This window comes from Centroberyx affinis, unplaced genomic scaffold (genome assembly GCF_046629955.1).
Source record: "Centroberyx affinis isolate AG114_WGS23_722 - 3 ecotype Tasmania unplaced genomic scaffold, CSIRO-AGI_Caff_v1 ptg001516l_1, whole genome shotgun sequence".
Classification (NCBI taxonomy): domain Eukaryota; kingdom Metazoa; phylum Chordata; class Actinopteri; order Beryciformes; family Berycidae; genus Centroberyx; species Centroberyx affinis.
Window position 1 is genome coordinate 38,052 of NW_027279980.1, and position 14,688 is coordinate 52,739.

The 14,688-nt window shown below is 43.3% G+C and overlaps 1 protein-coding gene across 1 annotated transcript; it reads left to right on the forward strand.

The window, feature by feature from the left end:
• Window positions 1–719: 719 nt before the first annotated feature.
• arhgef38 (Rho guanine nucleotide exchange factor (GEF) 38) lies at window positions 720–14,587 on the forward strand. The gene is made up of 14 exons (XM_071527287.1): window positions 720–1,001; window positions 5,838–6,022; window positions 6,270–6,387; window positions 6,525–6,672; window positions 6,805–6,822; window positions 7,007–7,206; window positions 7,432–7,565; window positions 7,790–7,894; window positions 8,010–8,129; window positions 9,313–9,717; window positions 10,447–10,584; window positions 11,224–11,425; window positions 12,405–12,679; window positions 13,842–14,587. Exons 1-14 carry the CDS (start codon window positions 785–787, stop codon window positions 14,022–14,024), a joined length of 2,448 nt encoding a protein of 815 aa, XP_071383388.1. The 5' UTR covers window positions 720–784; the 3' UTR covers window positions 14,025–14,587.
• Window positions 14,588–14,688: the final 101 nt, after the last annotated feature.

Below are 14,688 nucleotides of genomic sequence, written 5' to 3' on the forward strand. Positions count from 1 at the left end.
GAAGTACATATCCAGGTTATGCAGCAACTTGAGAACTGGCCAATACATTATGGAACATAACATATTAAATGTTTGCCTACAAATAGCTCTTTTTGAAAAAACTGTGCACCATTTATTGACATAGAATTTGTGATATGACGTCTAAGGCGATGAATGGCTTTTTCACTTATTTTTCCCCCTCAAAAACTTGTTTAATTTATATCTATTTGGTAGTTTAGGTACTTGTCTCATGACTTGATGAGGATTTTGTTTTTTGTTCCATAAGGTTATTTAACATATTGTAGATATTAGAGTTAACAATATATTCAGTTCTGAACTTAGCTTACTACTCTTTACAGCCCACCGGCCAAAAAATGCAAATACTTCCTTGTTGGCACATAAATAACTTTATGAGTCTCTCACACTGCATTTTGTTCTGCAGCACACCTCTTGAGAAGATTTATCTTTAGTATAAGACCAAAACAAGACTTTATCTGTGGTGGCCATTGCTCTGTCCTCCCATCTCATCACTCTCCCTCCCTAGATGGATATATGTGTCCACAGGGAGGAGGCATAGCGCAGCAGTGGAGAGGTGTGGCCACATAGCTCTCTCGTGACAGGTAGAGTCAGGGGGAGGGGCCAGATCACCTGTGCTGAACTGGCAGCCAGTGCACTGTGAACAGTACACCTGTTGCACTTCCCAGCCTCTCTCTCTCTCTCTCTCTCTCCCTCTTCCTGTCCCTCTCTCTTCCCCTCCTTTTCTCCCCGGCCGGTCCGGCAGCACAAGGGAGTAGACGGCTTCACCATGGATCCCAAGGAGGCCAGTGGGAGTGAGAAGGAGAAGGAAAAAGAGAAGGAGAAAGTGATCAAGAAGAGGAACAGGCCCGTGTTCCTGCGCTACCTGGAGAGGAGGAAGACGGACACTATTGTGGCAGAGGACATGGCCAAAGGATACATCAACCTGGGGACACTGGTGAGGAGGAGCCAGTCGGACAAGACGGAGTACAGCGCTAAACTTAAAGGTACACCAGCTAAGGGCCTCCCCTGGGGTAAAAACTATGGCAACAATCTCTACACATCTGAGTCAAGACTGCATCTGTCTCTGAGAAGTCCCTCAACTCCTTACACTCCCAAATTTGTTGATATCACACTGTCTAGGAGAGATTTTAGACAAAATCATTCATTATACTGTAGATTCCAAAGCAGCATCTGCAACTTGAGGGCAAAAATTCACACACAAATACACACACATACACACATACACACATACACACACTTCTCTATAGCTCTGGATGCTGGGCACCTGTTGTGTTGCTATGTGTTGAGCAGGAGATATTCCCGCAGGGATGAGGCCACATATGCAAACCGTGCTCCAAACTCAGGCACAGAGGAGTGGCTATAGAAATGTTCCAGACCAGCTGGTAAACAAGCCAGAAACTACCAGTGACTTGTTATGAAGGACTGACAGGATGGTTTTTATTACCGACCCATTTGATTAATAAAGCAGTTATAAGGGAATTTAGGTACATGGTCCTAAATTTGTTTAAATTCATGTTTGAATTTATTTTTAAAATTGAATCAAGCACAATCTGTAGTGTTTGGTTAACCACATTAGAAAACTTCACCTGCAAAGTAAGAATTTCAGAGCATGTTGTGGGAAAGGAGCGAGGATGATAGCTTCATGAATCCTCCTGTCCATGACCTCATCACAACTGCTGACACAGTCTTTTTACAGACAGACACATGTCCACGTTTCAGGAAAACTGGCTTCACCTGTCCTCACTAAAGTCATGTGCTGTCAGTGACTGGGAATGCTGCACTTCAGGCAAAATGAGTTACATCACTATGTCAGCAAAGTGGGTTACTATTGAAGACTAAGCAAAGTATGTAGATGTTCTGGTGTCACTTGTTTCTGCGCTTCCTCTACAGTGAACAATACACCCCCACATGCTAAAATAATTTGTTTGTGGCACCTAGTTTAAAACGACTAAACAATACAAAACTTTTCATTTGGAATCGTAGTGATAACAGATCACACACACTTTCCTTATCAGCAGCTGCTCTGTTTACCTAAAATAGAGGCACTCTCTACTCAATAGCACTTTCTATTTTCTTGTCATGTGCCACCAGCCTGCATCATGGCAGGGTTGTCAAACAACACCGGGGTGTTTTCAGTAAACCAATCTCCCACCCTGTTTTGGAGGACTTTAGCCCCACTCCTACAAACAGCATTACATATTTACTGTGGTATTAGCATTGCAAATATTGACATAATGATGACTTCACCGAAAGAGGAAACATGTGAGTTGCTGCTCAGCAGTGAGTTCTCATCTGTCTGTCAAACAGGTTGGTCAAGCCACAAAGCCATGGCAACCTGACATTATGTCCAGTAACCTAATATAATAGTTTTGATGCTGATTTGCTGTGACATAATTCCTGCTCCTCACTATTAGCTCAAAACTCTTGATATATCACACATGAAGGCACAACAATGAACTGAATATTCACAGAAACTGATCATCTAATTACGCTTGAGGCAGGTTACTTTGTTGTGGGTTACATTGTTTTGAAGACTGAACTGTGTGTGTGTGTGTGTCTCTGTATGTGACCTTGCTATAGAGACTTTGTTTACTTTGTAAATATAAATAAAAGGTAGAGGTTGAACCATCCTTTCAGGGCAGATCGCCATACAATCCCAATGCAAAACATATATAACCTTTATGCAGTTTCAGTCATTTCAGTCTTGGCCTATTATAACTGCTCTAGACCAGCCATTATTGGCAGCTTTTACACACTCAGTATACTTTATCCAAGATATATTCTCAATGATAAAATCCCATTGTGCAGTTTGCAGAGTGGTGAGGTCTAACGTGTCATTTTTCCTGATGGCGATACATGATACGCCGGGCCTTGTATTCTGGGGCCTTCCGTTAGATCCCTTTCAATGGGTTGAGCAGTGAAAGGCCCTGTATCCACTTTCATGGGAACTCCTGTGCCGGCAACCATACCTCACCACACATAATGATGGCAAAAGGATAGGTCACCGCCGCCTGGCTCTGTCTGTCACCGAGCTATGATAGGCTATTAATATATTTTAATAGCATTGTAGCGGTGTGGTTCTGTGTGAATGAGTCTTTTCGAGGCCAGGCTTGGATGGAGTAACTTCCATACAGCGTGCAAAGTGCTTCTAAGAGACCTTTTATGCCATTTCTGCTTCATTGTGTACAGTGGCGAGTGACAGGGAAGATGGGAGTGAAAGGCGATGATGTATGAAAAGGGCTGGGGCCACATTTGAATCCTTGAAATTATAAATACACGGTATGCACTTCAGCCTAGGGAGCCACCGAGAAACCTCAGATAATCTCTCATTAATGGGGCTGTTCTCACGGGTGGAGGCTTTCAGAGGTTCTGAAAGGCCATGCAGACACGTGAGACTTCATGATACTGTTGAAACATGAAATGTGATTTTTTTTTGTGCATAATATTTCATTTTGATTAAGTATTACCATTGTGTCTCTGACCCTCTATCTAGATATCACAAACTATTTTAATTGCACATTCTGTTTGAGGAAAAAAAAAGTTTAAGGCTGTAGTAACGCATCTATAAGGGATTCATTTACTAACTATATGGCAGAATGGGAGGAGGTATGCATTTCCATTTCTTGCAGCATTTTCATGGGTTGACAAGTTCATTAATAACTGTTGAAGGAAAAGGCTTAAGACTGCATATTTATGTTCAGTCTCGTAGCAATCATTGTGCTGTACACACTGAGTGTACCAAATATAAGGACTTTTTCCATGAAATAGCCTGACAAGGTGAATCAAAATGAAAGCTATGACTCCTTATTGATTTCACCTATTAAATTATCTTTAATCATTAAGGCGAGATGAAAATGCAGGGAGGAAGAGGGGTTAAAGGAGACTTTTTAAGCCTTGAGTCATATGATAAGTTGCTTGTGCAAAGGGAGACCCCATTTACATCTGGCATTAAAATGTGATCTGTATCAGGATATATTATCTGGATAAGGAAAAATGTAAGGTGTAAATGCACACGGTCAGCCTGTGATTGGATCTGCCAGCCCACCTCCGGAGTTGGCCTGGTTCGCACTGCGATCGGATCTTCAGCCGGACTCAGCCAGGCATAAATACAATCTGTACAGTGTGTTCGCGTTTGTGAAAAAGTACCGGCCACATGGCAGAAATGTCATGACTCATTCTGACGTTTGCCATCCACTCAGCTTCACCGAAGGACTCCAACAGCAACCGTCCGCTCCCACCAGTCATCGCTCCTTTCCCTCATCCCATAGTGAAGGAGTCACTCTAGTAGCGCTGCAAACACTATTGGTAAAAAAACAACCTGTCACCGTTTCTGTTGCCTCCTACGAAAGAGTCGCAAAAGACGACCCTTTCCTCCACAAATGAAAAGTAAACAGAGGCTGTACAGTATCACGTGTAATGAACCTACACCCATTGTTGACAATGCCTCCACCCACCTACTCACCTGTTTTGCATAGTGTGCGAAAAAACAATTAGATCCTTACAATGCGGAACGCATAAAAATACCAGATGTATATGCAAAGGGTGTGATTGGATTGATCATTATCCGGATAGCATACTGATTGCATTTTAATACCAGGTTAAGTGCTAATATTTTGTACACAGAGAGTAAACTGAAATGCTTATTGTCAAATCTTATACATATAGTAGCCTATATAGATGTTTCAAAACCCACAGCAGTAGTTTTATTTGTCTATACTTTTACTGCACACTCTATGGAGTGTGTGTATGGAGCGATAGAGCCACCCAGTCATCACTCATGTATGGTTGTAAATAGGTGTGTTGAATGCACTAGATTTTGTGTGTGTGAGAGTGTGTGTGTATGTGTGTGTGTGTGTGTGTGTGTGTGTGTGTGTGTGTGAGTGTGGGCATGTGAAATGAGCAAGCTGAGGTTGATGGAGTTTGGGTTGGAGGTTGGCAAATTTGTTTGCGTGTGCATGCGAGGTTGTGTGTATGTACGCATGTGTGCACCTGGGTGTGAATCTGTGTCAGCGTGTGTGTCCTTGCATATGTAGGCGTGTGTTTATCAATGTGTGTCAGCCCCTCCTGCCCCCCCCTCAACCCCCCTCCCCCGCCCCCGCCCCCCCTCCCCACACGCCCCGCGGCAAGAGCAGATGGAATGCCCATGCACGCCGTAGCATTACATCAGCAAGACGATTAGTTCCGTAACCCGACACGGGCCTCGCAGCCTTCTGCCTCCCTCCCTCCCCCTTTCTCTCTCTCTCTCTTCATCATCCCCCCCCCCCCCACCCCCCAGAGGAGGAAGTGGTGCGTGGCGGCGATTAGGCAGCGAGGAAGCATCCCTCTTCCCTGAACACACACTCCTGCCTGCCTCGCCTGCCATGCAAAGCACAGAGCAGCCAGAGACTGATTAGGCTGCAGAGCGATAAAAAAAAAAAAAAAAAGAGAGGAGGGAACCTGACTGGCATGTTAAGTGAGGCCTTTTGGCGCTCAGTCAAAATAATTAGATCACCGTGAAATACCGATGGCTGCTCCGGAGTCAGGCGGATGTGTTAGGAGAGATGTATGTTTTTATAAGCATGCACAGCCACAGGGCCGGTGTGTTTACAAACATAGCACACATGCATATGCATATGTGCTACAGATGCTCTGCCAAATGCATATTTCCAATGAAATTTAAGTGCATCAATCGAATTTGCATCATCAACTTCATATAACCTTTAATTATTGGTGAACTCATTGTTGCTTGTGTATTCTATATGGGTATGTGACTGTGTTGCCGAAAAGCATTAAGCTTATTTCACATTTTTAATTTATTATCACATCCCCTCTTCCCTCAGAGAAAATGACACCGCATGACCTGTCCTCCCCCTCCTCTCCAGCCTTGGACCCTGAGGAGGTCCGTTTGAGGAAGATGAGCCGCAGGGCAAAGGTCATTCAGGAGCTAGTGCAGACGGAAAGGGACTACCTCACAGACCTGGAGCTGTGCATCAGAGAGGTGGTCCAGCCTCTTAGAGACATACAGGTAGAGCGCTTCCCTTTTCAAGACCCAATCAAGACTTTTGTGGACTGAATGTGGAATCAACCCCACTAACCTCTACAGACTACAAGAGCAAAAGAGAAAACAGGATGATTTCATCCGCTTTGATAGTTAATCTTAACCTCAGTGAACAGAGAATAAGGAAGCAGTTTGATTGACATAATTGTATGGTATATTTACTTTGGTTACATACGTCAAATCCGTGTTTTATAGTTTCCTTATCTTCTGTTAGGTGGTGGATATAGACCGGCTGTTCACCAACATGGAGACGGTGTGTGAGGTGTCTGCAGCTCTCCTTCATAGACTGCAGCAAGCCACTGCTGAACCTGATCCAGAAGCACTTGTCATAGGTAAATGGCAGTTTGACTCTTAGTCACCTCGCCTGGTTGCCTGTTTATATAATTTGTTGACTTTTACTACTACTACTACTATGGTTGATACTGGATGAAAGAGCGGTCTAAATCTAGTGTCACATTTTTGTTTGAAGGAGAAGTATTCATCCAGGCCAAGGCAGCTTTGGAAGATGTTTATAAGATTTATTGCTATCATCATGATGATGCCAACTCGTCACTCAAATCCTATGAGAAAGAGGAAGAAATAAAGCAGCATTTCACCACGTGTGTATTAGCTCTGAAGTAAGTGAAGTCACTTCCTCCACACGTTTTTTCACATTATCCTCAACTTATAACTTCCTCCATTCTGACGATCACAATTTACTGTATATAATATTTGATGTTTACTGTGTTTTTGCGTGTGTTTTGTTACAGGAGAATATATGACCAAGAGTAAGTACCCTGTCATGTAAAACTGCTTTTCAGAATTTACTATACTGTCTTTGTTAGCATATGATTAAACCTTTTAACATTGATTATTATATTTTATTGTCATGTTTTGTTTTGCATCATGTTCTGTGGGTCATAACAGTAATGTTGATCATTGCTTACTGTATAATATTCTTATTGGTCACAGAGGGAAACCCAACTTGCTGGACATGGGTTCTCTTCTCATCAAGCCGGTCCAGAGGATCATGAAGTACCCTTTGCTGCTCGGGGAGTTGTGGCAGGCCACACCTGACGACCATCCTGACCGCCGGCCACTACAGGAGGCGTTGACCGCCACCAAGATCATCAACGTTAACATCAACGAGTTCAAGAGACGGAAGGATATAGGTGAGAAGTTAAAAACATCGATGAGTATTTCTATCATTTCTGTCCATTTATCAACTGCATTATTTTGTTAGCTGTGACCACAAAGTAGGTTCATTATTAATATATCATGCATGCAAATGACACTAGTTGTCCTGCTAAATTAACTGTCTTCTATCCTATCCATTCTACATCCATATTCATCCTTGAGTGTTTACATCTTGGCTCCATTTCCCTACACATTCTCAGTCATGAAGTACAAGAGGTCAGAAGATGAAGGCACACTGAGGGGCAAACTGAACAAGTTCAACATCCACTCCATCCGGAAGAAGGGTGACAGGTTCGCTGGCTATCTCAAGATCCTCACTGGAGTCGAACCACAGGTAAAATACTTTGACCATAACCTATTTTTTACAGTTCAACCCACACTCACTATAGTTGTATAAAAATTAGTAATAAACGTAAACGGCATAAACGTGACTGAGGCTTGTGGACTTGACACTTGAAATGAAATTAAAGTTTCTGGCCTAAATCAACTGCATCGACATACAATTAACTGCTTTAATTAAATGAAGTTAAAGTTAAAAGTTAACTATTCTTTCTGTAGGTGAGAGATGAAGTGTTTGATAAAGAGGAGAAGCTGTTCAGGAGTCTGGAAAAAGCTGTGAGGCAGCTGGTCAAGAATGTGCAATGTTACCTGCAGCACACCCAGGTACGTCACTGTGGAGATTAGCAAATCATTGCTTTGTGCAAATATGTACAAGCTAGAGCATTACATTGCCCTGTTGTCCTGTTCTGAGGCTCTTTTCTTGACGCCTTTTCTGCAGGAGATGGTGTCTGTAGCCGTCCAGAATGTTCAGGACATGGAGAACATCATCAAGGACCCAAACAAAATTGACACAAATGGCTCACTGCACAGTAATGGCAATGACCCATATAGGCATTTTGTAAGTATGAATGACTTGTATGGTACCCATTTATTTCACTATGATTGATGAATTACAAAACATTTTTTTCATATATAGTTTTATCTTCAGCTTAATCTCCAGGTTATTCTTCAATCTCCATCTTTTCCCTCTTCCCTTTCTTCGCTGGATCCTGTGTATTTGTCTCTCCTTGCTCTGCTGTCCTGTTCTTCCATGACTTCCCTTTCTCCCTCCACCTCACTGTGAGTCATCTGTGTAACTCCACCCATAGCTACCTGCTTTCTGCCCAGTACATTAATCCTCTTCCTCTATCTCTCTAACTTTCCTAGTAGGTCCTCTAGTACACCTCCTTCCCCACCTCCCCTCTCCTGCCCTTCTTCCTGTGTGGATTGCTCTGTTGCTAATTCTGGGATAGCTGCACCTGTGAATAAGATTCTTTGTGTAGACATGCCTCACCCCAGCACTCCAGAAGTGCTTGAAACCCAAGTCCTTAATGAGCTTTCCAAAATAAGTATAGGCCAGCCTTGAACACAAACTCACCTGTACTCTAAGGGGGAGAAAAAAAGCAATAGCCCTTTTATGTATCAAAGTGGAAATGTAAGGTGAAGGTGGCAACATTTTCCAATGGAGAAACAGTTTCTTTCAACTGTACTTCAACCCTTTTCATTCTCTTCACTATGTCTTCTGGCAAGGGCGTCACTTTGTGTTGAAAAGTGGTGGGGACATAAGGGCTGAGATGACAAAACATTTTTTAAACATATGCGATTTTAGGCAGTGTAATAGGGGGATCGGTATGAGGTCAGAGTAGATAATACGGCGAGAAAAAAATTGCATAATGGCGCATCAAAAGGGCACAGCCTAGGCTACTACAGAGTCGACAATACGAAAATACTCAGCATAAAACGCACAACAACGTCGACCGCACAAGTACAGTCATCCATATGCATCACATCCACAGCTGCAACACAAGTCAAGAATTTGATTTAAAAATTTTTTAAAAGTGATGGGGACAAAATCGGCCATTTCAAAAAGTGGTGGGGACATGTCCCCAGCGTCCCCAGTGTAAATGACACCTATGTCTTCTGGTATTATTTGTTACTGTAAGCAGGACAGCACCACTAGTTGCTCTGTGTGTCTGCATGCAAACTAAACTGTGTACATCTCTATTCATTTCTCTTTTCCGCCTCACTGACTGATCTCCCAGAAAGACAGCATGGAGCGCTTGGTCCTCGGCCCCCTCTCCTCCCTCCAGGGCATGTTCACTTCCCCGCAGAAGCTCATCCAGAAACGCTATGACAAGCTGCTGGATTACTGCAGCCGTCTGGAGCGCTCTTCCTCCTTCTCCTCCTCCTCCTCCTCCACCTCCTCCTCCACCTCCTCCTCCTCCTCCTCGTCCATCGCCTCTTCCTGTCCCTCGCCGGTGTCAGAGGACCAGGGGCCGGCCAGGAGGGACTACCAAGCTCTCAATGCCCAGCTAGTGGATGAGTTGAAGAGGTTCAATATGGCCGCCCATACCATCCTAACCAACTGTGTGGTGTATCTAGTGGCCCTGCTCAGAGGGCTGATGGACACAACACTGCACCGTGCTCCCTCTATACAGCAGCTACCGGTGAGGGTCCCACACATAATATAATAAACATATATATATTACTACATAATAAAATTAATAGGGCAATAAGAACAGTATGCTAAAGTAATGCTTTACCAATTAACCTATATAGACAAAATGTATTTTCAAGCCATTTACAGAGTTGGGGTCAATTCATGAATGAGCTCATCAATTCCAACTCAAGGAATTGGAAGTGGAATTTGAAAAATCCTACAGGAAACATTGGAACATGGGAACTGAATTGGAATTTCAGGAGGTTGAATTTATTTCAATGAAATTCTGTGAAATTTCATGTTTTTTTTGTTTTTCTCTTACCACAGATTACAAGTAGTGTTATATATTATCACTGCTGAAAATCATAAAATGTTAAAGGTTCCTTTCAGATGGTATTTGATGCAACATGTTATCATAATCCATACACTGTGATTGAATGTAGCTGATTTGTTTAACTGTCTATTTGATTCATAATGTTTGATTTCTAATGTTTAGTCAAGTCAAGACAATCTCTTTTAGAAGTGGAATTTCGTGGAATTTAATGGGATTCAATTCTGTTTCCTGTCATTCTAATTTAATTCCAATTCTGTTTCCTTAGAGCTGGGTGCAATTCCAATTCCAAGTCCAACCCCAGGAATTGAATTGGAATTTGCCATGCACTCTCAATTCATGAATGGCCCCTACCCTGGCCATTTGGCATTGCAGCTGAACTGTGTTATGTGTTTGCTTGTCCAGGCTCCATTGTCCAACATCACTGAAGTGCAGAACAGCATCATGGATGAGCTGAACAATCTGACTTTTGTCAAGGACAACGCGCAGAAGCTAATGGAGCGCAAAGTCAGCTTTGAGAGGCAACGAGACAAGAAAATAACGGTAACCCTGTTGCGGGGGAAATGATCCGGAGTAGATCATTCAAATCCAGGGTCTGAAGGTTTCATCACAGCCCACGTTCAGTATTATGATTCATGTATTTTAATGAGGGTAGCCTGAGTCAGTGTATGGACATTATTTTAAATCCTTGATCAGCAGTGTGTGCGTCTGTGGAATTCTTGTAGACCCCAGGTTAAAGCACAACCCCACAGTCCCACATAGTCCTCCGAGTCCCTCATTACTATTTGAACCAATTCTAAGCCATATATTGCCAGTTATAAGTCTTATCAGAGGCAGACAGTGTGAAGAGCTCTGGGCTGTGATTAACTAGGGCACTTGACAACTCAAAGCTCTGCCAGGTATCAATCCCCTGAGACTTGTATGTCTATATGTGTGTCTGCGTGAGAGTGTGCCTGCGTTTGAACGTGTATGTGAGCAGATCTGTTTGAAACTCCACCCCCCTTATCAAAACCCAGGGGAGCTTGTTACCTTTCACCCTCCCCAGAATGCTCTCGTACGCTGCTAACCAACCACATATGTACGTGTGCCCACACACACACACACACACACACACACAACCCACGTGATCACATTCAAACATTTACACCAACCTGTGTCCCCTCATGCTGTGCTCCCCTCAAGGTGCCGGAGGTGCAGCATCAAACTGAGGAGGAGCGAGCCCGGCTGCTGGCAGAATACCCGTCTAGTCGCCTGTACCAGCTGAAGAGAAAGTGTAATGGCTGCCAGGAGCAGGACCTCAGCCTGCTGGAGGGAGAGCTGGTGGCCCTGCTGGAGGACACCGACCCCCTAGGCAGCAGCAGCCGCTGGCTGGTCCACAATGGAGGCAAGTGTGTGTGTGTGTGTGAGTGTGTGTGAAAGGACAAAGACCCTCAGGGCACAAGTAGCTCCTGGCACACAGTTAGTAAGATATACAAGGTGAATTAAGTTATCACACCAGATCATCAGCAGGTACAGTACGGTGTAGGTTACCTTCAGCAGACATTCCTCTCCTTGGGCTACTGCGTGAATAGACCGGCGTGTGTTTGATGACTGAGGCTGTGTAGAAACACCAAACTTTACTTCCTGACACTGACGAGTCAGCCAACGAGACAAACTCCCAGGGGCTCCTGTGATGTCACGGCTGTTCGTGCCTCTTCGCCTGCCTCTGGAGATGGTTGCCTCACAACAGGGCCGACTCCATAGCTTGTCTCCATCTACTCTCTGTGTCGCACAGCAGCACCTGAGATCCTGACGTCTTGTTTGGAACAAACCGCTGCGCGTTGTAAGCAGTGTTACTTAGAGTACAAAGCCTCTCCCTCTGGGTATTCAGAAACAAGGACGGGGAGATGCCGCATGTGTGCTTCTCTGTACTCTGCAATAACAAGTTTTTTTTTCTTATGAGGAGCTCAGTCTAGAAGAAGTGTGTGTATGTTTCTTGGTGCGGAGTACATTCTTCACACACTTGTCTTTTCCGCTGGGATTACAAGCATTCCCAAGAAGTTGTTGTTTATCATTCAGTTGATATCAACGCTATGAATATGCTTGTCTCACATATTTACACACTTTTTAGGTCTCTCACTATAACTGTAATCAGGTGCTACTGCCTTTCAACCCTAATGTGAGACATACAGTCCCACATGCGACACACACATTTATCCTCCAGAAATAATGCCCATTCATTCTTCTGAACCAGTTCTGTGAATCAGCAAGTGGATTTCCCTACATTGTACAGTTTGTCCTATGATTCGTTAGCCAATAAACATTTAAATCTGACCCAAAGAGCCAGGAACCCTGACAAAATTGTCCCTGTTTGTCTCTGTCAGGTACCCAGGGTTACGTCTACTCCACCTTCCTGAAGCAGTATAACCCCCTGAGGGACTCGCAGCGGGCGGGGCAGGCCACCACTGAGCAGCAGCAGCCTGTCATGGTGGATGAGGACTTTGACAACCTCAGCCTGTTTGTGTCAGGTAGCGGCAGTAGCAGCCTGCGCAGCTTCAACCTCATCAACGCCGACAGCTGCTCCACCCTCTCTGGTCTACAGGGCGAGCTAGAGAGCCCCCAAGACATGGAGGATACACAGGACTCAGAGGCTCAGCAGGTGTGTGTAGGTCAGGGTTGTGTGTAGTGGTGGGGAGAAGGTGGGGATACTGATCTCACTTCAAGACATTGCAGTGGCTAACTTTAGTGAGACAGGGAAAAAATACTTTGAACTAACTGAGGAGGGTTCGTAAAGGAGATACTACAAAGAGTCAAACAGCCACTCTGTCTCAGGAGGTTGATTTCCAGCCTGAGAACAGTCAAGGACAAGAAGAGGACTAATGCCTTCAGCAAGGTCTCCAATATCAGCAATATCCGCAGGTGCAGAAAGGCTGCACACCACAACACACAGGCACATGCACGCACACACATTTTGAAACGACTTGAAAAAAAGCATAAGCTACATTAAAATTTCCCAAATGTAATGGACAGAATTGAAAACAATATAGTAAACGCCACACCACATAAATCTCACATTGAAGAAGCAAGCGATGCAACTTTAACTGGGTTTTCAGAAGCCTATAAGTGCCTGGTCATTGAAGAAGGTCCAGTCCAGCTATAAAATATGGGGATTGCTATTACAGGGGAGCAGTAAAACTGAGGTGTGCCAGTATATACAGTAGAGTGGATAAGTAGTTCTGTTAGATTGCACTGGAGTGCTGTGGCAGCACACCTGATAGCTTTACAGTGTCTTGTTCCAGCTTACATAGGCATTATATGGGGTGAATAAGCCCCATAAACATGACACAGCTATTGGTGTTAAAACATATAGTGTTGACGAGGGTCAGCAACTTGTGAATAAATGCTAGCCAATGAAAGTTATAATTGATGGCAGCGTTCAGCCCTTGTGGAAAACTAATGAACAGTGCCACCTTCTGGATTTACAGGAGGATGCATTCCTACCTCTAATGGTTTTAAATTACTTGATGTGGATGCAATTTAAGAGTTCTATTTCAAATTGCTACAACTCCATTTTGGGGGGCAAAAAAACACATTACCTTAGGTTTATTATTCAATACCTCTAAAATATATATACCTTTTACAGACAAGCCAGTCTGTAAAAGTCTTACCTACCAACCTATTAAAAGTACCCTAGTTCAATGTAATTTTTTATACAAACAATTTTGCAAGAGCAGATATCACATTTTTCAAATGGTGCTATTTATTATTATTTTTTTTTACCTCTGCTTGCATCTGATCTATGTGCATTTTTCTTTCCCTAGTTTTATGCTGTGTATGCTTTCCAAGCCCGCTGTGACCAGGAGCTGACCTTACAGGAGTACCAGCATGTACGGATCCTGCAGTTCTGTGACCTGGGAGGCAATAAGGACTGGTGGTTAGCTGAGGCTAATGGACAGAAGGGCTATGTCCCCGCCAACTACCTGGGCAAGATGTCCTATGCATAGATAGAGGCTGGATAACCCTTATCAGAAGACTGCATCTGTGGTATTTGCTTACTTGATGAAGCCGTGTCATCATCATTTTATCAATATATCACTGAAAACAGAACATATCAACTGTAAAGATTATTGCATATCTGCTTTGTGAAAGCCAAATCTTGCACTAGGTATCACTGGGCCTTATTATCAAACACCTCAGACCGGAGTGTTGACTTTTGAATCTGCTTTGCCTTTAAGATCATAATGAGACAGATCATCAATGGGATCTGGTCAATAATCCAGGCCATTGTGCTGAGCACTTTTTGTATTGTCACCTACAGTGTTGTTGAGTTTAAATTGTGAATGGGTGTTGCCCTAATTAAATGATTTATTAATGAAGTAAATGTTCTACGTGAAATGATTTATACATGAAGTAAATATTCTGTGAAATGATTTATACATGAAGTAAATATTCTGTGAAATGATTTATACATGAAGTAAATGTTCTATTTGAGAATTTATATGAAATCTTAGAAATCTATATGAATCCTTCAATATGTATATTTTGTCAATTATGTAATGAATAAACTGATATCACTGTAATCCATTTTCCATTTGTCCTATATTATAATTCACATTCACAGGGACACCAACAAAGTCTGCTACAAAGTCATAACACTCGCTACTACCA